This window comes from Gorilla gorilla, chromosome 9 (genome assembly GCF_029281585.2).
Source record: "Gorilla gorilla gorilla isolate KB3781 chromosome 9, NHGRI_mGorGor1-v2.1_pri, whole genome shotgun sequence".
Taxonomy (NCBI): domain Eukaryota; kingdom Metazoa; phylum Chordata; class Mammalia; order Primates; family Hominidae; genus Gorilla; species Gorilla gorilla.
This window is the reverse complement of record NC_073233.2, coordinates 125,288,389-125,315,383: the sequence shown is the minus strand read 5'-3', so window position 1 is coordinate 125,315,383 and position 26,995 is coordinate 125,288,389. Positions and strand designations below refer to the sequence as shown.

At 46.4% G+C, this 26,995-nt stretch overlaps 1 protein-coding gene across 37 annotated transcripts in view; it reads right to left on the bottom strand.

The window, feature by feature from the left end:
* CEP164 (centrosomal protein 164) overlaps nucleotides 1-26,995 on the bottom strand; it is a 93,270-nt gene that overhangs the window by 40,658 nt on the left and 25,617 nt on the right. For 25 of the 37 annotated variants that reach the window (XM_063693537.1, XM_055354978.2, XM_063693538.1 and 22 more), the window contains 6 exons: nucleotides 20,597-20,795; nucleotides 15,978-16,403; nucleotides 10,620-10,778; nucleotides 10,078-10,212; nucleotides 9,110-9,187; nucleotides 1,160-1,546 (listed from right to left, as the gene is read on the bottom strand). In XM_063693537.1, the coding sequence (XP_063549607.1) occupies nucleotides 1,160-1,546; nucleotides 9,110-9,187; nucleotides 10,078-10,212; nucleotides 10,620-10,778; nucleotides 15,978-16,403; nucleotides 20,597-20,795 (1,384 nt within the window). Of the gene's footprint in view, nucleotides 1-1,159; nucleotides 1,547-9,109; nucleotides 9,188-10,077; nucleotides 10,213-10,619; nucleotides 10,779-13,032; nucleotides 13,162-15,977; nucleotides 16,404-20,596; nucleotides 20,796-26,995 lie in introns of those variants that run through there. The other 12 variants (XM_063693549.1, XM_019036159.3, XM_063693548.1 and 9 more) reach the window with 4 other exon arrangements.

The following is a 26,995-nucleotide window of genomic DNA, read 5'->3' as shown; positions in this document are numbered from 1 at the left end:
AGCCTGACCAACATGGAGAAACCCCGACTCTACTAAAAATACAAAAAATTAGCTGGGTGTGGTGGCGCATGCCTGTAATCCCAGCTACTCAGGAGGCTGAGGCAGGAGAATCACTTGAACCCGGGAGGCGGAGGTTGTGGTGAGCTGATCGCACCACTGCACTCCAGCCTGGGCAACAAGAGTGAAAATCCGTCTCAAAAAAAAAAAGAAGTACAAGGGGAGCCAGATGCAGTGGTTCACGCCGATAATCCCAGCACCTGGGGAGGCCGAGGCGGGCAGATCGAGGTTGAGCTCAGGAGTTCAAGATCAGCCTGGGCAACATGGCGAAACCGCATCTCTACTAAAAAATACAAAAATTAGCCAGGAATGGTGGTGCAGGCTTGTGGTCTCAGCTACTCGGGAGGCTGAGGCACGAGAATCGCTTGAACCTGGGAGGCAGAGGTTGCAGTGAGCCAAGATTGCACCACTGCACTCTAGCTGGGGTGAAGGAGTGAGACTCTGTCTAAAAAAAAAAAAAAAATACCCTGAACTACGATCAGGCGGGCAGATCACTTGAGCTCAGGAGTTACAGACCAGCCTGGGCAACATGGCGAAACCCTATCTCTACAAAAAATACCAAAATTAGCTGGGCATGGTGACATACGCCTGTGGTCTCAACTACTCAAGAGGCTGAGGTAATGCTCTGCCAAAAAGCACCCTGAACTATGATGAGGTAGGAGGACTGCTTGAGCCCTGGAGGTCAAGGCTGCAGTGAGCCAAGGTCACGCCACTGCACTCCAACCTGGGCTACAGAGCAAGACCCTGTCTCAAAACAACAGAAAAAAAAAAAAGTACAAGAGGGAGGTAGGAAGCAGGAGAGGATGTAAGCAGGAGAAAAGAAAATGAACATTCCAGGAGGGTGCCAATGGAAAAGCAAATTTCTGCTCTCAGTTTCGAGTGCCAGTAGGTTTGCAGCTTCATTCCGGATTTTACTGCCTGCTGGGTCTGGGCATATTTGTCACAATTAAGGGCTCTGGCTGATGCTGACAGCCCAGTGCAGGGACACGCAAATGAAGCTCCTGACTCAGTAATAAAGATGTGGGGATAGGACCCTGCCCAGGGCTGAACAGAGCAGCAGAGGGCTACAGCCGACCCCTGCCTATGGGATACAGTGACTTACTTGGCTGGCGTCTGAACCGCCCTCTTCCAGAGCAGAAGCCTTCTTCTTTGGCTCCTTGGCTGCCTCTTCCCTCCTGGAACCCTCCTCTCCTGCATCTACTGTGTCCTCTGGTGCTTCCTTTTCAGAGGCTTTGGCAGGCTCACTGCCTGTAGGGTCTGCCTTGGGGGTCACCAGATTCCTGAAAATCTTAGGTTCACTCTTCTCATTTTCCTCCTTTTCTGGAAGCCCAGGTCTTGCCCCACTTCCCTGTCGCCCTTTGCCAACAGCACTGCTCAGACTGCTGTCTGCACCTGGGCTGGAGGGCTTGCAGGGAGTAGGGGGACCGGCAGCATCTGAATCCAGAGAAACATCCTTCTTCTCCTCTGGCTGGCTTGTTCTCAGAGACTCCTAGGGAGCAACAGACCATGTTAGAAAGGAAGACATAAGGAATATGCAAAAGGAGTTGAGACATGCTACAAGATGGAAATGCTATTCCCTGACTCCCACAGGCCAGTGCCTGAGTTCTGCCCCAATGGTTATCAATCACCCAGTTGTTAATTTTTTTTTTTATTTTTTTGAGACAGAGTCTCACTCTGTCACCCAGGCTGGGGTGCAGTGGCGTTATCTCAGCTCACTGCAACCTCTGCCTCCTGGGTTCAAGCAATTCTCGTCCCTCAGCCTCCCCAGTAGCTGGGACTACAGGTGTGCGCCACCACAGCTGGCTATTTTTTGTATTTTTAGCAGAGATGTGGTTTTGCCATGTTGGCCAGGCTGGTCTCAAACTCCTGGCCTCAAGCAATCCACCCGCCTCAGCCTCCCAAAGTGCTGGGATTACAGGCGTGAGCCACCACACCCAGCCCACCCAGCTTTTTAAAACACAGATTCCTGACTCCACCCCAGATCTACAGAATCGGAATTTCTACAGTGATTTGGATACACCCAAGCTGATCCCCATCCACTGGTGGGCCTGGAAGTCGCTACACTGGACGATACAACTCTGTCACCACCTGTCATGTCCTCAAGTAATAAATCTGTCTTGCTCCAGCCCCGCTGGCCACATCATAAGACTGCAGACTCCAAAGCCAGTGTTTATTCAAGATGATGATGGAATATCATGTGAGAGAAAGGCAGCAAAGTCTCGATTTTCTATTTTTCATGTTTAATAGGCAACAGTGGAAAAACTATCAGGAGAGTGCTCTTCGTCCCTAAAGCCTCCTGGGTACATGCTGATCAGCAGCAGCCTCGGAGACAGCATCCTCACCGAGCACTGCCGACTTGGGTCCCTCTGAGAAGCAGATGCCAAGTTAGGGTTAGATGTACAAGAGATTTAAGGGAGATGTCTATAAAGGATAAAGGAAGTGAGCAGAGCCTCCAGACTTTCTCTAGTTCTGGGAAAGTCTTGGTCAGCCCAGCAGAGTCGCCTAGTAGGCTGCCATTAGAGGAGTCCCGTATCTGCAGAAATGGCTCTGCTTTCAGACCCCTGTTGTGCCCATCACCAGTAGGAAACACTTCCATGAAGCAGGGTGGATACAAAGGTCAGTGCTGGAGGCTGTCAATCTGCTAAGCTCCCCTTGGCAGGGTCTGAGCAGTGCGTCTCTACAGTGGCCAAGCCCTGCTCCTCACATACAAACCTCACTTTAAAGACTAGTAAAAACCCAAGGCTGCTTCCACTAAATTCCTTAGAGTCAGTCAAAAGAGAAAAATAAAACCCTCCCTTGGAAATACAGCCAGTAATCTCTGCTGGGCTTGGGCTGAGAAGCCTTCCTCCTAGAAAACATCTGTGCTAACACTTGGGCTGCCAGACTGAATAACTTCCAATGAGGGATTTTTAAGACTTCCTGATTCCCTGTTCTGAAGACTCAAGGACCATGATGACTAGAGAGTGGAGAGGTCCAAGAAGAAGCCCTAAGCATGGCATTTATTGATACTCTGTTAAAGTGTCTGCTGTGCCCAAAGAAATGACTCTCTCCCTGCAAGCCTGAGAGCCCACTGACAAGCTAACCCAGGCTTCCTAGGGATGATTACACAGGTCAGTAAAGCAGAGTCATTCAGAGCTCAGCTTTGGAGACAGAGGCTGCCCAGGCTCAAATTTTGGCTCCACACTTACAGATGTGTGACCTTAGGCAAATTATTTACTTCTATGTGCCTGGGTTTCTTTCGCTAAAATACTGGGATGTAGTAGTGCTTACCCCATAAGGAGCGTTGTTGGGAAGAATAAACGAGTTAGCACTCATCAAGTGAGTTAAGGAACTCAGAATTGTGACTGGCACACTGTCAGTGTCCCACGAATGTTAACTTACGTTATGTAATGAGACTTACACATTCATTCACTGAGCACATTCTATGTGCCAAACACTGCCTTGGGAATCCAAATATGGCCAAACCATAGATCCTGCCCTCAAGGAATTGAGCTGATATTGAGAAAAGTGAAATGTTCCCAATGGCTTTGGTTATGAGCCTTGACTGCCCAAAGCAAAGAGGCCACTAGACACAGTGGTGATACTGTCATCAGGCCCAACCCTGTCCCAGAAAGAAGAGCAGAAGGGAAAGTAGAGAAGGCACGAAGGAAGCTCACGCCTTGGCAGCATGCATGCGGGTACCCGCCAGTGCTACCCCTCCCAGCATCCCTAACCTCCAGCATGGAATAAATCTGCCAGGACCACTGGGCTAAGAGAAGGGAGACAAACTTCTCCTCTTCAAGTGAAGCAGCTTCAGGCTGAGCCTAATGGCCTCCTAATCTCTATACAACCAAAGGCCGATTCTCAGCAGAAGCTCATATCCAGTCTGTGGGGTTCTAAGGACTCCAAGAAGGAGGTGGGAGTTGCCTGGGGTGGGCAAAGGGTGCCGGGCCAACCACACCCCCTCACTCGGCAAGCAGGGCCAACCCACCCTGGCCAGGCTCATCCCAAGATTAAAGAAAGGCTCCCCCCGGCTTGAAGTTGGGAGTGAAACCTGGTCCTAAGAGGGCTGCCTACCAATACACCCTAGATGCGAGGGCAAAGGAGGTATCAGACCATAAATAGTCCCTATGGCCTTCAGGATAAAATTTAAACTCCTACTTGGCCCACAGCCCTTAAGGCCCAGCTCCTGCCTGCCTCTCATGGCTCACCTCCAGGAAAACCCTCAGACACCCTCTCCTCCCACCTGTGGATAAACATCACACTAATTCAGTACTTTGCCATGCAATTCCTAAAACACACACACACACATACTACCCCCACACACTCCCCCTGGTCCTCACCACATCACCTCTTCCAGGATGCCTTTCTTGATCCCTGGGTCAGCTGACCTGAAATGAGCCTTCCCCATCATATACTTTAATAGCTATTGTATTTGCTAATTTCCTTATCTGTTTCTGTCACCAAATTAGCTCCCTATTGTCCTCAGTACTTAGTTTCTAGCACATAACAAGTGCTTAGTAAAGGTTTGTTGACCAAACTGTTAAATATGAATAAGTGTGTCATAAAAAGATCGGAGCTGAGGCTTCCCTTCCTAGCCTGCAAAAAGGAGATGTAATATTTACTTTACACGGTTATATAGGGATTAGACTATATTTATTACAGTGCTTATTAAATGAAAAATAGCTAAGCAAATGTTAGCTATTAATTAACTATTCAAGATGATGGAAAAACAAGTAACCTATCAAAAATCAGAGAATACAAGACACAGGTAGAGATTCCCATCTTTGAGAGGATCAGGAAAAATAACTAACGGGTACTAGGCTTCATGCCTGGGTGATGAAATAATCTGTACAACAAACCCCCATGACACAAGTTTACCTATGTAACAAACCTGCACAGATACCCCTGAACTTAAAATAAAAATTAAAAAGAGAGGATACCTAATGCTAAATGACGAGTTAATGGGTGCAGCACACCAACATGGCGCATGTATACATATGTAACAAACCTGCACATTGTGCACATGTACCCTAAAACTTAAAGTATAATAAAAAAAATTAAAAAGAGAGAGATTCCCATTCTTACACATGAGAGAATATAGCCAAATTGCAATAATCTTAGGCCCAGCTCAATTCTTATGCTTAAATTCTTCAAAAGAAAATTTTCACACGATGGGGCTCACTCTAGTCTGCCTTACCTAAAACAGTAAAACGTGGGTAGTATTAAAATAAATGACCTTGCATTCTCTGCACCATGTTGACTAACTGCAACCACAGGACAGCACCTCAAGGGTGGGGAAAGCAGAGGGAGGTGAAGCATTTGTTATAGATTATCCACAAATGGATGTACATGAGCTGAGTGTCTGGAGAAGCCATCCAACTCCATGAGCATCTCCCTTCACCTGGCCCCTGCCCCCTTGTCTCCTGGCCCAAGGCCTGAAGCTCCAACCAGGTGTACACTCTGGGCACCCAAGTCCAGTCTCCTGCCCTGGGCTCTGTGGGAAATGCAGGCAAAGGCAGGGCCTCAGTCTCAACACAGCTTTGCCCTCAGCTCTTCCCTGCTCACATTCCTTCTGTCTCCTCCTTTCACAGCCCCAGGTCCTTGAGCATCTCAAGGCACATTTCTGCCGCTTTTTCAAAAAAGACTTTACCATCTGCAGGAGGAGAGAGCAGGAGAGAGCTTATAAGAACCATTTCATGAATATTTAACATGCCCCCCAAAAGCCATGAGGTTCTTCTGCCCAGAGCACAAAGACAAGGACCCCTGTAATCCACACAGTACAGGGGACAGGGCATGAAGGATAAGGAGCTGAACCCATGTCTGTGCATTGACCGTGTTCTGCAGAGACCCCCATCAAGCTGATCATCAGTCCAATTTATTTTTCAGATTTATTCCTGCCCAGTTGGTCTCAATTCTTTGCACAGCTCCCCAGTGTTGTTAGCACTTTCCAATCACACTGACATCATCCTGTTATTTCTAAGCCCAGGCTCCCTCCTGCTCCTTTGATCCACTGATGGGCTTTTCACCAGCACCACATGGCCACATAAAGTCTGCTCGCCTACCCTTCAGCCTCCTGGCTTTTGCTCGCCCTGTTCAGTGTCAGTTCCATGAACCTCTCTCTCTCCAGTCTGTAACAGACTTGAAGTGGGTTTAAGTTGGAAAGCAGAAGAGGAGGGAGGAGACGAGAAGAGATGCATTCTTGCCATCCTACTGCCCTCTCATGGAATCATGAGCAAAGTGACTGCTCAGTGAGACAGGATAGAACTAACCTCAGAAGTCCATCTCCATCCTAAGCTGTCTGGGACACTCAGGAGTAGGGAAAGGTGGGCAGTTCAGAGAATCCAAAGACTGTAAACTGAGACAAAAGCCATTTTTAAAGAGCAGGGACCAAGCAGAGGCAGCACTGGCTGTCCTGAAACCCCCCATTTACCCCTACCACTAACACTCCCAACAGGAAAAGCCCTGATTCCTGCCTTAAGTTAGAACATAGGAATCCAACACTCCATGTGACAAAAAGAACTAAATCTGCGGGCATGCTAGAGACAGGGGTAGGAGGTGTATTTAACACCACCCACTCCAGACATTTCCCCTCATCACACTGGGGTGCCTATTTATATTAAAGAGGTTATAAAAATGTTTAAAAGTCCCCACTCCCCCCAAAGAAGCACATAGTCATCAGAAGGAAAGCTTTTAGAAATCCACCCTTCAGGCTGGGCATAATGGCTCACACCTGTAATCCCAGCACCTTGGGAAGCTGTGGCGTGCAGATCACCTGAGGTCAGGAGTTCGAGACCAGCCTGGCCAACATGGTGAAACCCCGTATCTACTAAAAAATACAAAAATTAGCCAGGCATGGTGGTGGGTGCCTGTAATCCCAGCTACTCGGGAGGCTGAGGCAGGAGAATCCCTTGAGCCCAGGAGGTGGAGGCTGCAGTGAGCCAAGATCATGCCATTGCACTACAGCCTGGGGGACAAGAGTGAGAGACTTCATCTAAAAAAAAAAAAGAAAGAAAGAAAGAAATCCACCTTTCAAAGAAGAAAAAGCCTTTTTTGTTGACATTTACAATCCATTATGAAGTAAATGTTAACAAGCCCAAGGTCAAAGTAAATCATGATCAATCCACATCAGGATCTTCAATCCACCAGCTGACAGCAGGGACCAAGTACCCACTCTATCCAGAAACTGGAAAAGCCAAGTGAAGAAAAAAATATGACACAACCTGCCTGGACACTCTCTCTGTCCCGAGGTGGCTCATTCACTCATTCACAAGTTCATTCTCTCGATTGCTGAACAAAACATACCCAAGCGCTTCCTATGTTTCAGAGGCAGCGGGCTAGGTGCTTCCTGGCCATACAGAAATGAATAGGGCAGAATCTCCAGCCTCAACTTGCTCATTCTCATAGAGATTGTCTTCTTCCTCTGCAAGCAAATAAGTCCTCTGACACCCCTAGTCCTATACATGGTCAACCTTCTAGGCACAAAGCCTGAGCATCTCCTTTGATCAATATAGGTCTTACTGGTGGTGGAGAAGAAAATAAAGTTGTCATTTCAGGGAACTAAACAGATTGAAGGCTTTAGATTTAATCCTTCCAGACTAGGCTCCACTCAGAAGGAACAGTTTCAAAGCAGACCTGTATCAGCTTGATAATAAAAACGGGACACTTAGAAAAAAGTGTCACATTTGGCAAGAAATTGTAAAGTCATAATCAAAAGATATCTGTGCAGAGCCAAAATGCTGAACAGTTTCTGAGGTTACAGGCAAAGTCTAACTACAAAAAGAGTCCTAGGCTGGGCACAGTGGCTCACGCCTGTAATCCCAGCACTTGGGGAGCCCAAGGTAGGTGGATCACTCTTTAAGCCCAGGAGTTCAAGACCAGCCTGGGAAACATAGCAAAACCCATCTCTACAAAAAATCGCCGGGTGTGGTGGCGGGCGCCTGTGGTCCCAGCTACTTCGGAGGCTGACGTGTACTCCAGCCTGGGCAACAGAGTGACACCCAGTCTCAAAAAAAAAAAAAAAAAGCCCTGTCCAATGGCTAGACTTGGGTCACCCACAACTCAGGTCTCAAGTACCAAATCAGGGGCTATCAGCCAGCACATCTGAAACTTCAAGTGGCCTGAGACACTAATCCTGGCTCTTAAGGTAAAGTGATTTCCAAGAAACAAGTCAGAAATAATAAGGGATAATGAGAAAACAAATTTAAATTCAGGATATAAGCACTTCTAAAGTTTTACAGGCCAGTTTTGTGATCTTTCTAATAAAGTGTGAGTGACTTGTTTGATGTTAAGGTATTGAAAGTATTTAAAAGAACTTGATATATTAGACTTGTGAAAAGTTTAACTGATTGAGCCTGCAACCAATATTTAAATATTTGGGGAAATCTAATTGTTGAGTTCATGATTCATTGGTTGTATAAATACTTACGGAATATTTAGAGAAATGTTATATTTAAATGAATACACTGGACACTAAACAAAGGATACATGGTAGGGAAAGCTCCTTTCTAGGTACAAAAACACATGACTGGGCACAATGGCTCACACCTGTAATTCCAGCACTTTGGGAGACCAAGATGGAAGGACTGCTTGAGATCGGGAGTTTAAAACCAGTGTGGTCAACAGAGAGACCTCGTCTCTGCAAAAAATGTAAAAAGTAGCCAGGCATGGCTGCGTATGCCTGTAGTCCTAACTACTCAGGAGGCTGAGGCAGAGGATCACTTGAACCCAGGAATTCAAAGCAGTGAGCTCTGTTCACACCACTGTACTCCAAGCTGGGCAAAAGAGTGAGGCCCTGTCTCTTAAAAAAAAAAAAAAAAAGCATTGGAGGTTTTAGGTATTACGATAACATAATGAGTGTTGATGTTTGTTTGTTTAGAGGCAGGGTCTGGAAGGGGCAGGAATCCCTTCATTTATTCTTGTCCTTCCCCAAACCCCAGAAATCTCATCTGGAAGGACTGGGACAAAATGGTTCTTTTTCCAAATACGCATTACAACAAAGTAGCAGGGCTTAATAAAAACAGGAGGGATATGCCAGGCTGACACATGTGCCTGTAGGGATTAGGGCTCTTACCTCATACTCAAAGTCACCCCCCAGTGCCCCAATGTCCAGGTGTAGGTTCCTAAGAGGCTCACTTGAGCTGTGGACACTCTAGAAACAAAAATGATGACAAGTGGTAAGTCTGAAGAAACTGGTCAACCCAGGGTGAGGGGTGTGCAGAGAGAAAAGTGGGGCTCTGCTGAGCTGGCAGGCGGGCCCAGGCAGGGCTTCAGAGGACTCAGAGCAGGACCACCACTGAGGCAGCCTCACTAAACGGCTCTCCATCCAGCACAAACTATGCTTTGCAACAAGCAAGTGGCCAAGGTGCTTTCTGCTGGCTGTACTTTCTGGATCAGATCTAGAAGACATAATAGACTGCTCAAGAAATGAAGCTGTGGGCCAAAAAAACTTCTTGCTTTTTTAAAAAGTAGCACAGAGATCAGCCAAAGGTGGAAACAACCCATATATATTCATCAACAGATGAGTAGATAAACAAAATGTGGCATATCCATACCATGGAATATTACTCAGCCTTAAAAAGGACCAAAGTTCTAATACATGCTACAACATAGATGAAGCTTGAAACATTATGCTAAGTGAAATAAGCCAGACACAAAAGGACAAATATTGTATAATTCCACTTATATGAAGTACCTAGAATAGGTAAATTCATAGACACAGTAAGCAGATTAGGTTTCCAGGGACGGAGGGAGAGGGAATAGGAAGTTATCATTCAATAGGTACACAGTTTCTATTTGGGATGATGAACAAGTTCTAGAAATGAATAGTGGCGGCGGGGGAGTGCAGAAAAAAAAAGAAATGGATAGTGGTGTTGGGTGCACACATTGTGAAGGTAATTAATACCACTGAATTTTAACTTTAAAATGGTTAAAAGGGCAAATTTTATGTTACATATTTTTTCTATCACAGCAAAAACATTTTCAAAAGGAAAAAATATAGCACAGAGGGTTTCCAGGCCAGGGAGAGGACTTCATCATTACCTGGTTGTCACTTTCCTCCTCATCCTCCTCATTGGTTTCTTCTCCTAAACCCAAGAGGCTGAGAGCAGTCTTGTCCTCATGTATGGAGCCCAAGAGACCCTTTGTATAAGCAGAGGTCTTGAGACCCTGTGAAGGCTTCAAAATAGAGGACAGTCAAAGGACTCACTTGGAAGACCTTTGGAATGACCTTTAGAATGCTCCTCCCCACTCTCTATGTCAGTGTCTCCCAGATCAAGTGCCACCATGTCCATGAAGCTGACCTGGTGACTGCAGCTCACATCAATGACTCCCTTTGCCCACTCCTACTGCCTTGGCTGCGAAGACTCGGAAATCAACACTGATGTCCCTACAGCATGGGTCTATCCTCCACAGCCCAGAGTCCACATTCATACAGATGCGAATTACATTTTCCCAACTGGATTACGAACTCTGAGGACTCCACCGATTCTGTCTATTTCTCACCCCTAGGCCATAGTTCCTGGTATGGCACACGGGAGGCCCCACAGGAACTACAGACACTGAACGCAAGAGAACGTACTTACCAGCATGAGTTCTCCAAGCTGACGTCCAGACTCCACTGAGCTCCCCAGGCTCACGCTTTGAGATCCACGAAGAGCAGAGGGTGGGGTATCCACAAGACCTCGTAAAGGAGCCAGGCCCCCAAGAGGAACATGAACTGGGGCTAATGAGGAACCCAGGGCCTGGGCAACAGAAAACATCTTGTTACAACTCAAGAAACCAGGTGGCTCTGGGAGTGTCGGAGACAGATATAAAAATAAAACATCTAAATCCTGCACGCTCAAATTTAAACCACCTCCGCTCAGAGGCTGCTAATGAAACACAACATCCAGAAATTACCATTGTGCCAACTGTGTGAGAAATCACAGGCTGGTTTCCTGATTCTCATAAGTCTCATGCTGTCTCACAGTAAACGGTTCTTTTACATCTGGCAGATGCTGCGTGGGGTTCTGCTCTCCTTTCAGAAGCCATATAGGAGGCCGGGCGCAGTGGCTCACGCCTGTAATCCCAGCACTTTGGGAGGCAGAGCCGGGTGAATCACGAGGTCAGGAGTCTGAGACCAGCCTGGCCAATATGGTGAAACCCTGTCTCTACTAAAAAATACAAAAATTAGCTGGGCGTGGTGGCGGGCGCCTATAGTCCTAGCTACTCAGGAGGCTGAAGCAGGAGAATCACTTGAAACCGGGAGGCAGAGGTTGCAGTCAGCCGAGATCACACCACTGCCCTTCAGCCAGGTGACAGAGCAAGACTCTGTCTCAAAAAAAAAAAGCCAGGTGCAGTGGCTCACGCCTGTAATTCCAGCACTTTGGGAGGCCGAGGTGGGTGGATCACCTGAGATCAGGAGTTCAAGACCAGCCTGGCCAACATAGTGAAACCCTGTCTCTACTAAAAATACAAAAATTAGCCGGGCGTGGTGGTACATGCCTGTAATCCCAGCTACTCAGGAGGCTGAGGCAGGAGAATCACTTGAACCTGGGAGGCGGAGGTTGCAGTGACCCGAGATCACACCACTGCACTCCAGCCTGGGCGACAGAGTGAGACTCTGTCTCAAAAAAAAAAAAAGCCATATAAGAAGGATGCGGGAGGGGAAAGCAGAGACAAATCCTCATCTACCAGAAGAATTCTCAGTTGATAAAGTTTAAAACTGATGAGTCAAGAAAAAGCAGTCTAAGTGTATTATTTACAAAGATGGATGTAAGCACCACAACAGAATGGTTGCCTTTGAGGAGAGCTCTGTACAGTGAAGTGCTATATTTTCTTATATGCCTTTTAGTACTATTTGACTTCTTTAACTACGGACATGCACTACTCTGATTAAAATCTAAGGCCAAGGCATAGTGGCTCACATCTGTAATTCCAGCACTTTGGGAGCCCAAGGTAGGAAGATCACTTAAGGCCAGGAGTTCAAGACCAGCCTGGGCAGCATAGCAAGACCCCATTTCTACAGAAATATTTTAAAGATTAGCCAGATGGGGTAGCATGCACCTGTAGTCGCACCTACTCAGGAGGCTGAGGAGGAAGGACTGCTTGAGCCCAGGAGCTGGAGGCTACAGTGAGCTATGATGGCACCACTGTACTCCAGTCTGGACAACAGAACAAGACCCTATCTCAGACCAGCCTAGGCAACACAGTGAGACACTGTCTCTACAAAAAAATAAAAAAATTTGCTGGACATGGTGACACACGCCTGTGGTCCTAGCTACTTGGGAGGCTGAGGCGGCAAGATCAATTAAGCCCAGGAGTTCAAGGTTATAGTGAGATAGAACCACTGTGAGATATAACAGCTGCACTCCAGGCTGGGAGACAGAGCAAGACCCTGCCTCTAAAAAATAAAAATGACCCTGTCTGGAAAAAAAATCAACACTAACTACAAAAAAAATACACATGAGCAACAAAAGAAGGACTCTCTCCCCTCTCCACTGATGAGGAAGGTGGCTGAAAGGAGCCTTGCCGAAGGGCAGTAGTGGGGCTGACCAGGTCCCTTCTTTTCCCTGTTCTCCTTCCTGCAAGCAAGGGCTGGGGAAAGAAATCAGGCTACGAGTCAGAATTCGTGAGACCTCCCGCTACTCACAGACTCTCCAATTCTCAGTTTACTCATCTGCAAGATGGAGATGATGTGTGCCTTGCCACCTGACTAGGTGTGCAGAGAAGCTCAAGGAGATGAGTGCTAGGGGCCTTTGTGATGGCCCAGGGCTACACCAGCATTATAAAATTGCCACCATCACAGGGATTCACATTACAATAATCTAGGCTTATCAGAAGCAAGGATGGCAATCTGGTGACAATTTACAAAGACCCCTTCAAAATTCATTTCTCAAACTTAAAATGTCTAAGATGACACAAAAATTCCAATCCTCCCTAATCCCACAAAGACTGAAGAGAGAAAAGGAAACCCAGAGGCAGTCAGGCTGAGGTTCAGAAGATCCATCTTCTCACCTGTAGCCTCAGCCTAGGGGCCAGACCAGTGGGTGGGTTCCCAGCAGGGCCCATTTCTGCATCAGATGCTCATCAGGAAAGTAAGGTGAGAAACACTCCTGAGCTTCTGCAGGTCCACAATCATCTGGCCTGTTGTAGAACATGTTTGTGAAGGAGAAAACGAGCTGATAATCGTAACACCAGCCAGCAGTGCACTGGCTAAACACCTTCTGTACAATGTCTTATTTTACTCTCACAACCACCTGAGACTGGCTCTGCCATTATCCACAGTCCCCATATGAGCAAACGGAGGTTGGTGAGGTCAAGAACCATGCCCAGGCTGGGCGTGGTGGCTCACGCCTATAATCCCCGCACTTTGAGAGGCTGAGGCAGGTGGATTACCTAAGGTCAGGAATTCAAGACCAGCCTGACCAATATGGTAAAACCCTGTCTCTACTAAAACACAAAAATTAGCCAGGCATGGTGGCAGGTGCCTGTAATCCCAGCTACTGAGGAGGCTAAGGCAGGAGAATCACTTGAACCTGGGAGATAGAGGTTGCAGTGAGGTGACATCATGCCATTTCACTCCAGCCTGGATTACAGAGTGAGACCCTGTCTCAAAAAAAAAAAAAAAAGAACCCTGCCCAAAGTCACAGAGCCAGTGAGGTGCAGAGATGGGATTGGAACCCAAGGCTATCTCTAAGACAGTACTTTATACCAGCTCTGGCTGGGGCAGAAAAAAGAGCCTAGGACATACGTGGTCCCTGACACCTATAACCCCAGTACTTTCGGAAGCCAAGGCAGGAGGATCACTTTTAGGCCAGGGGTACAAGACCAGTCCGGGCAACACAGTAAGACCCCACGTCTACAAAAAAATAATTTTTAATTAGCTGGGTATGGTGGTACACATCTGTAGTCCCAGCTACTCAGGAGGATTGCTTAAGCCCAGGAGCTCAAGGCTGCAATGAGCTACGATCACACCACTGAACTCCAGCATGGACAACAGAGCAAAACTCTGGTCTCTTAAAAACAAAAATGGCCGGGGGAGGGGAAGGGCCCAAGAAAGCTTCTTCAAGGTAAACTAGGCAAACCAGGCATGTTCCTCCTGGTTTCAGCCCTTCAAACCAGCCCATGTATCAGCAAGCAAAATTATCCCCACACTGTATTTATGGAAAATTACAGACTCCTAACATGGCTGGCTAATTTGCTAACATGCTGGGGGCTTGAGGGAGGGAGACAAGCATGCTGAGGGCTTTGTTCTCCCAGGCCTTGACCAAATCAGCGATTAGTGGAGAAATTATACATTCCTGCCTCCTAGCTGATCATCTTCTATAGATGGCCATTAACTCTGAGTATGGGGCTATGCGTGGAGTTGTCCTTCAGAGCAGATAGACTTACTGCCATTGGGCTAATTAAAACTTTCAGGATAATCTGCAGCTTATCTGATATTTATAGTGCTACAGTAGTTATTAAAGCTAACAGAGAACCAGTGCAAGCCAGCAATTAGGAAGCAGAGGGAACAACTGGATAAAGCCACAGCTGGGCAACAACAAAAGAATAGCTGGAGAAATTCAGATTGATCCCCATGGTCTCTGATCCAACTTGACTTCTGAATGAAGAATATAGTGACTCTTTAAAGGGACAAAGGTAGAATGATAGGGCAAGGCCAGCCATTTGATAAATCCCAGTAGAGGAGGAAGTGAACTCAAGAGTGACGTCACAAATATGGTCTACACAAGCCTGACACAGGTTATCCATGTGGTTTTCTGGGGACCCTAGGAGGCAAAGAGCAGAAGCAGCTCACTGGATGGCAGAGAAAGGTTCTGGCCTCCGTCTCTCATAAGAATATTAGCTCTCAGCCCAGGCACAGCAGTTCACACCTGTAATCCCAGGACTTTGGGAGACTGAAGTAGGCAGATCACTTGAGGTCAGGAGTTTGAGACCAGCCTGGCCAACATGACAAAACTCCGTCTCTGCTAAAAATACAAAAATTAGCCAGGCGTGTTAGCACACGCCTGTAGTCCCAGCTACTCAGGAGGCTGAGGCACAAGAATAGCTTGAACCCAGGAGGTGGATGTTGCAATGACCTGAGATGGCACCATTGCACTCCAGCCTGGGCAACAGAGCAAGACTGTCAAAAAAAAAAAAAAAACAAACAAACAATATTAACTCTCTAATCAGGTGCAGTGGCTCATGTCTATAATCCCAGCACTTGGGGAGGCCAAGGCAGGTGGATCACTCGAGACCAGGAGTTCGAGACCAGCCTGGCCAACATGGCAAAACTCCATTTCTACTAAAAACACAAAAAAATTGGCTGGGAGTGGTGGTGAGCACCTGTAATCCCAGCTATTTGAGGGGCCGAGGCACGAAAATCACTTGAACCTGGGATTCAAGCGATGGAGGTGCAGATTGCAGTGAGCCAAGATCCACTGCACTCCAGCCTGCGCAACAGAACAAAACCCTGTCTAAAAAATAAAATAAAAATAAAAAATAATATTAACTTTCTAGTTCTGTCTGATTTCGAGAAGAAATAAAGTTCAGAGCTTTGGGGTAGGCTGCCTATTTCCAAATAGGAAGGACCTCTCTCTAGAATCAGCTGATAGGAAAAACTTCCCAAATCCCAGGAAGGTGTTTATATCCTGCACAAATGCCAGGATTAGCGACGTTCTGCTCACCCGCAAAACTGATCATGTTCAAAGCACACGAACCACCCATGAATTACAATTACAGCCAGGGAAGGGAAATCATAGATACCCTCAGCCCTATCTTGCAGGTGATGGGGTAGAAGAAACTTCAAGTATGTGTCATCCCATAAAATGGCCATTTGGGTAGTTAAAGGGCCAATAGTTACCACGGTAGGGTGGGAAACAGGAATGCAGGCCTGATGGCTGTGGTAAGACATCAACTCCACCTGCTCCCTCCCTGCCAAGTTTAGGCCTTTAGGCCATGCTCACTAAGAAGCCTACCTGGTTGAGATGCTGCATCTTGCCTGGCTCTGTAGTAAGCCCTCCGCTGGAGCTCTGCTGGACTAGCCCCTGCCTGAGGGTGCTGTTGCTTGGCTGGAAATGGGCTTGCTGAGAGGCCTCTTGCCAAGCAGGGGCGAGGGCCACCTCCTGAGGATGTTCCAGCAGCTCTGGCTCCCATGACAGAAACCTCGAGTCCCTCTCCATGACTCTGATGGCCTCGTGCTCACCCTCACTAGACATCCTAGAAGACTCAGCTGCCATGCAACAGACTGTGCTGGCGCTGTGTCTGCACGGCATGTCCTGCATGCTCTCAGGCAGCCCCAGGCCCTCCGGCCACCTGGAGATCTTGACCATTTGCAGGATGTGCTGGTAGAACCTCTGGTCCTCAGAGTAGTCTTCACTTTCTGACTGCTCCTCGTCAGGGCTCTGCATGTGGGACATGTGAGGAACTAAGAAGGGGCTGAAGTGTTGATCTCTGAGACCCGAGTCTGACTGAGCCACACCCTCCTCAGATCCCCGTGAGCTCTGCAGGTTCCAAGGGAAGTTGTTCACCTCATCCAGGACGGGAGAGCCCAGGTGTGAGGCCAGGTTGCTGCTGCTGCTGCTGCTGCTCTCCAAGTCAGGCCCAGACACGCTAGGCTTCTGATCTTTATAAGGGAGCTCTGCAGACCCTAGGGCCTGTCTCTTCTCACTGGCAGGAGGCTCCTTGGGGGCCCTCCCTAAAAGGGGATTCTGAGCTGGTTCTGATGCCAGGGTTTCAGGTGGTATTAGCAAGAGACCCTGAGGCAGATCTTCAGCTGAGGCCCCTAGAGCCTCAGGGTCACTGGGCTCTGTTTCCTTGCAGCTTCCTGGGATATCCTTATTGACAAGCTTGGAGACCTGTTCCATCCACAGTCCAGGAGGTTCTCTCCTCCTCCTCCCGCTGCCTATGCTCCCACCTTCCCCAGGAACTCCCTGCCAGCTCAGGTTTTCAGTAGGGCTGCTATCTAACAACAACTTGCTCTTCCTGGCAGGCAACATGTGGCCGGAAGAACAAGAGGACAGGGAGGGCTCCTCCTCAGGGGATGACATGGGAATGGGGCTTTGGCCCTTGTCCCCTCCAGGGCCAGTGGGGCTCAGTTTGGCTAAGCTGTGGCTGTGCTGCTCCCCTTTCAGTGGCAGGCCTTTGATGGCTTCAGAAAGCTTTGAGTGGACAGAGGCCTGGCTCCTGCTTTCTACCACATCCTGCACATTTTGGAGAAGCCCAGTGTTCTGAGGGGCTGGAGTGCCCAGTTTCTGCTGTCTGCTTCTCATTTCCAGCTCTTCTGTTTCAGGATCTGAAAACCCCAGGTAGATTTTCTCTGTCGCCTTCTGGAGTTTCTCCAGACCCTGCTGATCACCTAATTCTCTCCTGCATTGGGCTGGGGCCCTGCCTAAGATTTTCTCCATGTCAGCAAAGACCTGGTGGATTTGGGAAGGTTGGCCTTTGGAGAGTGGCTGCAGCTTTCTGGGAAGGGCACCCATGAAACGCCAGGGAGTGTCACCCAGCATGCCTGGGCTCTTTCCTTTGTTATAGGATCCCTCACTTCTAGCCTGAATCTCTTGATCTAGGTCCAGATCAGCAAGCCCAGGTGCTGACGGAGGGGACAAGCTGCAGAGAAAGGATGAAGAAGGCAGAAGTCCCTCCTCAGGCTGCGTTTCCTAGATGGGTATATAAACATGCAGAGAAAACGAAGACAAAGCACTTCTGATTTACACTTGCTACCTCAGCCCTTGGCAAGCCCTCAGCAAAAACCCACCCTCTATTTAAACCCTAAAACTTAAAGTATAATAAATAATAAATAATAAATAAATAAATAAATAAATAAATAAAATCAATAGCAAAAAATAATAATAATTTTTAAAATTAAAAAAATAAAAAATAAAGTAAAACACAAACTGAAGAGGGAAGAAAAGATTAAAAACTCCCTTGGGCTGAAAATATGTTGTTTTCTAGAGTCCAGTTTCCTTATCTACAAAGAGGAGGTTCGACTAGATCAATGGTTTGCAAACCTTGCTCCATGGAACCTGGGAAGTTCAGTACCTTTGGGGTACTATATCGTGCATGTGACAGAGAAGAGGCGTCACAAAGACCCACACTGCCAAGTTCAACCAAAGAAGCTCCATTTCTTTTTTTATAAGCTGGACCTCTATAGAGGAACTGACTTGAAGACAGGGCTCTACTACAAACTACAGTCTGAAACTCACCAACCAGATTATCCCTAAGGTACTATCCAGCTCTCAGATTCTGTGATTGATTAGTTTTATAAAATGCACCAACCTTGGGCCATGTGTGGTGGCTCACACCTGTAATCCCAGCACTTTAGGAGGCTGCGGCGGGCGGATCACTTGAGGTCAGGAGTTCGAGACCAGCCTGGCCATCATGGTGAAACCCCATGTCTACTAAAAATACAAAAAATTAGCCGGGCACGGTGGTGGGTGCCTGTAGTCCCTGCTCCTCGGGAGGCTGAGGGACGAGAATTGCTTGAACCCAGGGGGCGGAGGTTGCAGTGATCCAAGATCTTGCCACTGCACTCCAGCCTGGGCAACAAAGCAAGACGCTGTCTCAAAAAAAAAAAAAAAGAAGAAGAAGAAGAAAAGTCCACCAACCTTATCAAGGACACCGGGAAATTTTTTAACAGGGCACGAAGAGAAGCATAACAAATGACCCGAGACTTGAAAACTCAGTCTAGCACTGTCTACCAAAGGAACCAGTTGGTGTTGCTTGAGAGACCTCCACATGGTCACAGACCCTCTGAGCTAGTAAAACTTCTAAAAAATCAACCACTCCTCTACAAACATTCACGCTGAACCCCACCTGACTGTGAGTGCACACCTCCAGACAGTCCAAACCACTTGCGTCCAGGCTGCCCGCCTGGCTCAGAGCTGTCCCCTGGACAAACTCAAGTTTGAGGCACCTGTCCTGAGCCCTAAGAACCAGACTGACAGCCCAGGGCTGTCCCATTTTCTTCATTTCCTGAAACAACGGAGGGAACTCTTTTTAACAGAGGGCTCTAAGAATCCAATCACACATCTACATCTCGGTCCTTTACCCAGCTCTCCACCCCAGAACCCTCACTTCATTCCGTCTCCTGCCTTTCGTCAAGCCACAGCCTGCCCAGATGCCTGACTACCACTTCAAATAATCCTGGGTCCATGAAAAGCCCTCTGGCCACCTTTTGCCATTCAAACACATGACATTGGAAAATCCAGCCTAGCTGGAAATTATCTGCCCTCTTTTCTCCATCTGGAGGAATGGGCTTGTTACCATGTTTCTCAGAACGGTGAGTAATATGTCAGGGAGGGGAGGGAAAAAAGAAGTGTCTGTGGAGCTTGGACAAGAGGAAGCACAAGGCTCTGGAGGGAAACAAAAACTATAAACAAAAGAGCAAAACAACTGGACAACTGAAGAGGGTTGAAACGATGTTCCCAGTGCTCCCCACTGGCTGAGCTGAGTTCTTATGTCCCTCCCTCTCTTCAGCATGCCCCACCTGCCCCAGGCCTGGGGAAAGGGACCACCACAGCGTTCTGGGAGAGCCTGGGCCTCACTTTGGTATGGCTCCAGGTTTTAGTTGCTCCACCTAAATCATGTGGGCAATAACTCCACCTCCTAGGTTCAGATGTACTAAAGGGACAAATAAAACAATAATTAATATGAACACTTTGAACTCAAATACAAAAGCTACTTATAACCAAGGAAATCAGGCTGGGCGTGGTAGCTCATACCAGTAATCCCAGCACTTTGGGAGGCTGAGGTGGGTGGATCACTTGAGGTCAGGAGTTTGAGACCAGCCTGGCCAACATGGTGAAACCCCAACTCTACTAAAAATACAAAAATTAGCCAGGCGTGGTGGCGGATGCCTGTAATCCCAACTACTCAGGAGGCTGAGGCAGGAGAATTGCTTGAGCCTGAAAGGCAGTGGTTGCAGTGAGCTGAGATCACGCCACTGTACTCCAGCCTGGGTGACAGAGTGAGACTCTGTCTCAAAAAAACAACAACAAGGAAATCACACTGCAATTAAACTTCAGTTACCCACCACTCACTGAGGACACTGGCAACAATCTAGATGAGTAGATAAAGCCCAAGGCTTTTCTTTCAAATCTTGAACGCACTGGTGTTTTGACAACTAAATTATGGCTACATCTGACATCTAGGAATTCACACCACTTTAAGACAAATAAGGAACCCACACTAGGGAGGCCTGACTCTGAATAAAGAGAAAGGACACTTCACTCAGCTCACTGGCCTCTGCCAACTGCTTTCAGTCCCCACTCTCCAGAGCAGCAGATGCCATTACTGCTACTACTAGTGCAAAAAACCATTCTCAGTAGAGCACTCTCTCTCATCAATCCTATTAGGTAACATGCACTTCCCAAGTGGGGAGAAAGGAAATGTGTAGACATGGCAACAACTTCCAGAATTCCAGAAGCTGAAAGAAAAATCAACCAGAAGACAGGCAAAGTTTAGATGATATACTATCAAGAATTTACCATATTCTGACTGTTGTCTTCAACCTCCCAGCTGCAGACACCTAGAGGTTCCCAACATCCCTCCAGATTTCAGCCCTGGCCTCTCTGGGAGGAGGCATCCACTGACTCACCAGAGAACTTTTGGGGGGGTCTCTGTCCTTCTTGTCTTTCTTTTCCTTTTTTTTTTTCTTCTTCTTAATGGCCCCAGAAGTTGACAGCTTTGCCCGCTCTTGGATCACCAAGTTCCGATAGTGTTCGTCACATGGATGGTCCCACATAGACTGCCCGTTGGCGAAGTTGAAATAGTAAATGTCACCTGTGATGTCCTGGCTGGGGATGGGCAGAGTTCAGAAGTTAGTCCCTGCTCAGATACAAAAGAAGAAAAAAAAAGAGGGGGAAAAAAAGAAAAAGGGAGAGGAGGTGAAAGAGGAGGAAGAGAGTGGGGTGGAAAAGGGAGGGAGAAGATGGAATGAGAGGGGTTAAGAGTGGAGGGAAGGAAAGGATTAACACAAAATCAAAGGGTACCATTTGGCTAAGAAGGAGTTAGCTTAGATATAGGAAGAAAGGATTGGGATACCTAATCTCTAGATGGTGATGTATAATCACTGGAGTTCTTGAGAATGCGGGCTGGACTAGTGTAGGAACAAACTTGGTTTTATTTAGATGGAGAAGTATAAAAACTATGGTATGTTGAACATAAGTGCTAGGATAAATCTTAATATTTTAATAAACAGTCTAAGGAAGAATAATGCATTGTGAGAGCTCTGGTTTTACAGAAGACTCTAAACTCATAAGAAGTAATAATCCTGCTGGGAGCAGTGGCTCACACCTGTAATCCCAGCACTTTGGAAGGCCGAGGCGGGCGGATCACCCGAGGTCGGGAGTTCAAGACCAGCCTGACCAACATGGAGAAACCCTGTCTCTACTAAAAATACAAAATTAGCCGGGGTGGTGGTGCATGCCTGTAATCCCAGCTACTCGGGAGGCTGAGGCAGGAGAATCACTTGAACCTGGGAGTCGGAGGTTGCAGTGAGCCAAGATTGTGCCATTGCACTCCAGCCTGGGCAATAAGAGCGAAACTCCGTCTCAAAAAAACAAACAAAAAAAAGAAGTAATAATCCAAGCTAGTGTGGACGATGGTAGAAGAAAATAATGTAGGAGGTATATTTCAAGAATCTGTTTTTCAACATGGACAAGTCCAAAATAAACCACTCATCTCATCCACCATTAACAACAATCTATTAGGACAGCTAACAGGAAAAGAGTAATGCAAAATATTTTATATTCACACATAAACCTAAAATGTGCAAAATCTTTATAGAGTTTTACTGAAAAGTCAGAAAAAAAAAGAAAAAGAAAAAAACCCACTGGAGAGGCATTCAGTATTCCAGAATAGAAAGACTCAAGTCTGTAAAGATGCCAATAATCCCAAAATTAATATATAAATCCAATACAATTTCAATCAAGCTCCTTATGAAATCTGACAAGCTGAATCTCAATTCAAACAAAAGAGAAAATGAAAAATAGATAAATGAGAAAATTAGCAGAAATAAAAAAATATCGGGGTAAAAAAGGACAGTGATAGAAGATATGCAAATGACCCATAAGCACATGAAAAGATGTCCCACATCACTAAACACTGGGAAAATGCAAATCAAAACTATTATGAAATGCTACTTCACACCATAAGCACGGCTATTATCAAAAATCCAAAAAATAAGCCTGGGCAACACAGTGAGACTCTGTCTCTACAAGAAATAAAAAAAATTAGCCAGGCACAGTGACACACGTCTGTAGTCCCAGTTACTCAGGAGACCTGAGGTGGGAGGATTGTTTGAGCCCAGGAGTTCAAGGCTACAGTGGGCTATGATCACACCACTGCACTCCAGCCTGGGTGACAGGGCAAGACCCTGTTTCAAAAAAAAAAAAAAAAGGCTGGGTGCGGTGGCTCACACCTATAATCCCAGCACTTTGGGAGGCCAAGGCAGGTGGATCACCTGACGTCAGGAGTTCAAGACCAGCCTGATCAACATGGTGAAATCCCATCTCCAGTAAAAAGTACAAAAATTGGCTGGGCATGGTGGCTCACGCCTGTAAACTTTGGGAGGCCAAGGCGGGCAGATCATGAGGTCAGAGTTCAAGACCAGCCTGATCAACATGGTGAAATCCCATCTCTACTAAAAAATACAAAAATTGGCCGGGCATGGTGGCTCATGCCTGTAATTCCAGCACTTTGCGAGGCCAAGGCAGGCAGATCACGAGGTCAGGAGTTTGAGACCAGCCTGACCAACATGGTGAAACCCCATCTCTACTAAAAATACAAAAATTAGCCAGGCATGGTGGCGCGTGCCTGTAATCCCAGCTACTCAGGAGGCTAAGGCAGGAGAATCACTTGAACCCAGGAGGTGAAGGTTGCAGTGAGCCGAGATTGTGTCATTGACCTTGAGCCTGGTAGACAGAGGAACCCTTGTACACTGCTAGTAGGAATGTAAAATGGTGCTGCCACTTTGGTAAATAGCATGGGGGTTCCTCAAAAAAATTAAATCAAATTTAATATAAGATAAAATTTAACTTAAATATAAAATAGATTTCACAATGGATTAAGTAATTTTAAAATAGCTGGGCACCATGGTGCACATCTGTAGTCCCAGCCACTTAGGAAGCTGAGGCAGGAGGATCCCTTGAGCCCAGCTGTTCGAGGCTGCAGTGAGCTATGATTACACCACTGCACAGCCTGGGTAACAGACCAATACCCTATCTCTAAGAAAAAAATTAATTTAATTTAATTTAAAATAGAATTACCATGTGACCCAGCAATTCCATTTCTGGGCATATACCCAAATGAATTGAAAGCAGGGATTCAAACAGCTATTTGTATACCAATAATCACAGCAGCATTATTCACAACAGCCAAAAGACAGAAAGAAGACCAAATGTCCATTGACAGATAAATTGATAAACAGGGCTGGGCACAGTGGCTCACACCTGTAATCCCAATACTTTGGGAGGCAGAGATCAGGAGTTCGAGACCAGCCTGGCCAACATGGTGAAACCTCGTCTCTACTAAAAATACAAAAATTACCCGGGCATGGTGGCACGTGCCTGTAATCCCAGCTACTCGGGAGGTACAGGCAGGAAAATCACTTGAACCCAGGAAGCAGAGGTTGCAGTGAGCCAAGATCGCACCACTGCACTCCAGCCTGGGTGACAGAGCGAGACACTGTCTCAAAAAAAAAAATTGATAAATAGAATGTTGTATATACATACAATGGAATATTATTCAGCCTTAAGAAAGAATTCTCACGCATGCTACAACATAGATGCACCTTGAGGATATTATGCTAAGTGAAAGAAGTCAGACACAAAAGGACAAATATTGCATAATTCCACTTATATGAAGTACCTAGAATAGGCAAATTCATAGAGCCAGAAAGCTGAATGGTGACTGCCAGAGATTAAGGAGAGGGGAAAATGGGGAATTAATATTTAATGGCTATAGAGTTTCAGTTTGGGGATGAAAACATTCTGGAGATGGATGGTAGTGATAGCCATGCAACATTGTGAATTCACTTAATGCTGCTGAATTGTCCACTCAAAAATGCTTAAAATGGTAAATTTCATGTTATATATATTTTACCACAATTAAGAAAAATACAAATTTATTGACTTCAGTATGACAAAAGAAAGTATAAACCAAATTAAAAGACATGTGACTGGGATAAAATAGTGGAAATAGTGGTAAGATACCACTACTATTACCCAGAATACCCAGAATAATCAAAGAGTTCTGCCACCTTAATAAAAATAAAAGATAAGCAGTCTACTAGACAAAAAGGCAAGAGACATAAACAGGTAAATCACAAAAGATCAACAGATGGCCAATTCAACTCTACAAACAACTTGGAAAATGCCATTTAAAATGATCCGTTGTTATTTTTTGCCCTTGGATTGACTATTTTTTTAATTGACAATTTTTTAATTGATAATATTTCTAGGCTGGGCGCTGTGGCTCATGCCTGTAACCCCAACACTCTAGGAGACCAAGGCAGGCAAATTGCTTGAGCTTAGGAGTTCAAGACCACCCTGAGCAACATGGCATAACCCCATCTCTACAAAAAAAATACAAAAATTAGCCAGGCATGGTGACATACACCTGTAGTCCCAGCTACTCGGGAAGCTGAGGTGGGAGGATCGCTTGAACCCGAGAGGTAGAGGGTGCCGTGAGTCATGATCATACCACTGTACTCCAGCCTGGGCGACAGAGCAAGACTCTATCTCAAAAACAACAACAACAACAACAACAAACCAACTTCAGTACTGAAAATGGAATAAAAAATTGTCCTTATTTGCAGACTACATTTTTCTACAGGGTAAATATGTCCTAGAGACATTTAAAAAAACCTAAATACTGCAAATGAAAACAGACCATGTTCATGGGTTGAAAGTATTGTTTAAGATGTCAATTTTCCCCAAATTGATTTACAGAGTCAACTCAAGCACAATAAAAATCCTAATAGGAAACTGACAAGTTATTCTTTTTTTTTTTTTTGAGATGGAGTTTCGCTCTTGCTGCCCAGGCTGGAGTGCAATGGCACGATCTCGGCTCACTGCAACCTCCACCTCCCGTGTTCAAGCAATTCTCCTGCCTCAGCCTCCCGAGTAGCTGGGATTACAGGCATGTGCCACCACGCCTGGCTAATTTTGCATTTTTAGTAGAGACAGGGTTTCTCCACGTTGGTCAGGCTGGTCTCGAACTCCCAACCTCAAGTGATCCACCCACCTCGGCCTCCCAAAGTGCTGGGATTCCAGGCATGAGCCACCGTGCCCAGCCTTGGAAACGGATAAGCTATTCTAAAATTCATATGGAAATACAAAAGACCTAGAATATGACTTTGAAAATGGAGAACAAATTTGGAGGATTTACCTTTAAATGATTTCAAGATTTATTATAAAACTACAGTAATCAAGACAGAATGGTACTGGTGTGAAGACAGACAAAGAGCTCACTGGAAGACAGCAGAGGATCCAGAAACAGCCCTCACTTCATGGCCAATTAGGAAAATATCTAAATGTCCTTCAATATAAGACTAGTCAAATAAATCAAGATTTTTGAAAAATGTGCTACATCTCTACACGGGAAAGTATGCAGCTGATACAAGAATGAGTAGGCCTACACAGACAGACAAAGAAGAACAGTGTATATAATAAAGTGCTTATGTTTAAAACCAAACCATTGTTGGGGAGGGGGTGCATACATGTGTATTAAAAGAGTCTAGAGAGAATTTACCAATTAATAGTAATTACCCTTAGGAAAAGAAGGAGGTTAAAGGTGGGTAAAGAAGAAGAAGGGTAAAATGTATATATACCTACATTTTAATGACTCATTTTATTTGTTTTTGAGACAGGTTCTCTCTGCCCCCAGGCTGAAGAGCAGTGATGCAGTCTCGGCTCACTGCAGCCTCAACCTCCCAGGCTAAAGCGATCCTCCTAACTCAACTTCGGAAGTAGCTGGGACTAAAGGTGCATGTCATCACCCCCAGCTAATTTTTGAATTTTCTACAGAGACAGAGTTTCGCCACATTGCCCAGACTGATCTCAAACTCCTGAGCTCAAGCAATCCTCCAAACTCGGCCTCCCAAAGTGCTGGGATTACAGCTGTGAGCCACCATGCCTGGCCAACTTATTTTAAAAAGTGAAAAATAGGCCGGGCATGGTGGCTCACGCCTGTAATCCCAGCACTTTGGGAGGACAAGGCGGGCAGATCATGAGATCAGGAGTTCAAGACCAGCCTGATCAACATGGTGAAACCCCGTCCCTACTAAAAATACAAAAATTAGCCCGGCGTGGTGGCACACGCATGTAATCCCAGCTACTCAGGAGGCTGAGGCAGAGGCTGCAGTGAGCCGAGGTTGCAGTGAGCCAAGATTGCACCATTGCACTCCAGCCTGGGCAACAGAGTAAGACTCCATCTCAAAAAAAAAAAAAAAAAGTGAAAAATAATTCACACTCTCCTTACAGGATAAAAAAGGGTGTTAGCCACCACTAGCAGGTATATAAAGGCAGCTGGCATAAAAGCTGGTATGCAGCTGGCCCATAACCAATGACAGTTTCCTTCCATCCATCAAGCTAGGTACTGGAAACAGAATCCACTCCTATAAATTCATCCTACAAACATGACCAGAAGCCCTCAGCACCTCAAACATTGTGTAAAGTCCTGACAAATTTACTTCAATAGAGGTGGGAGAAGGTTAAAGGAAAGGCGGCTAAAAAGATCAAGAGAACAGGCCGGGCTCTCACGCCTGTAATCCCAGAACTTTGGGAGGCCGAGGCAGGTGGACAACCTGAGGTCAGGAGTTTGAGGCCAGCCTGGCCAACATGGCAAAACCCCGTCTCTACTAAAAATACAAAATTAGCCAGGTGTGGTGGTGCATGCCTGTAATCCCAGCTACTCGGGAGGCTGAGGCAGGAGAATCGCTCCACCTCCGGGAGGTGGAGGTTGCAGTGAGCTGAGATCGTGCCATTGCACTCCA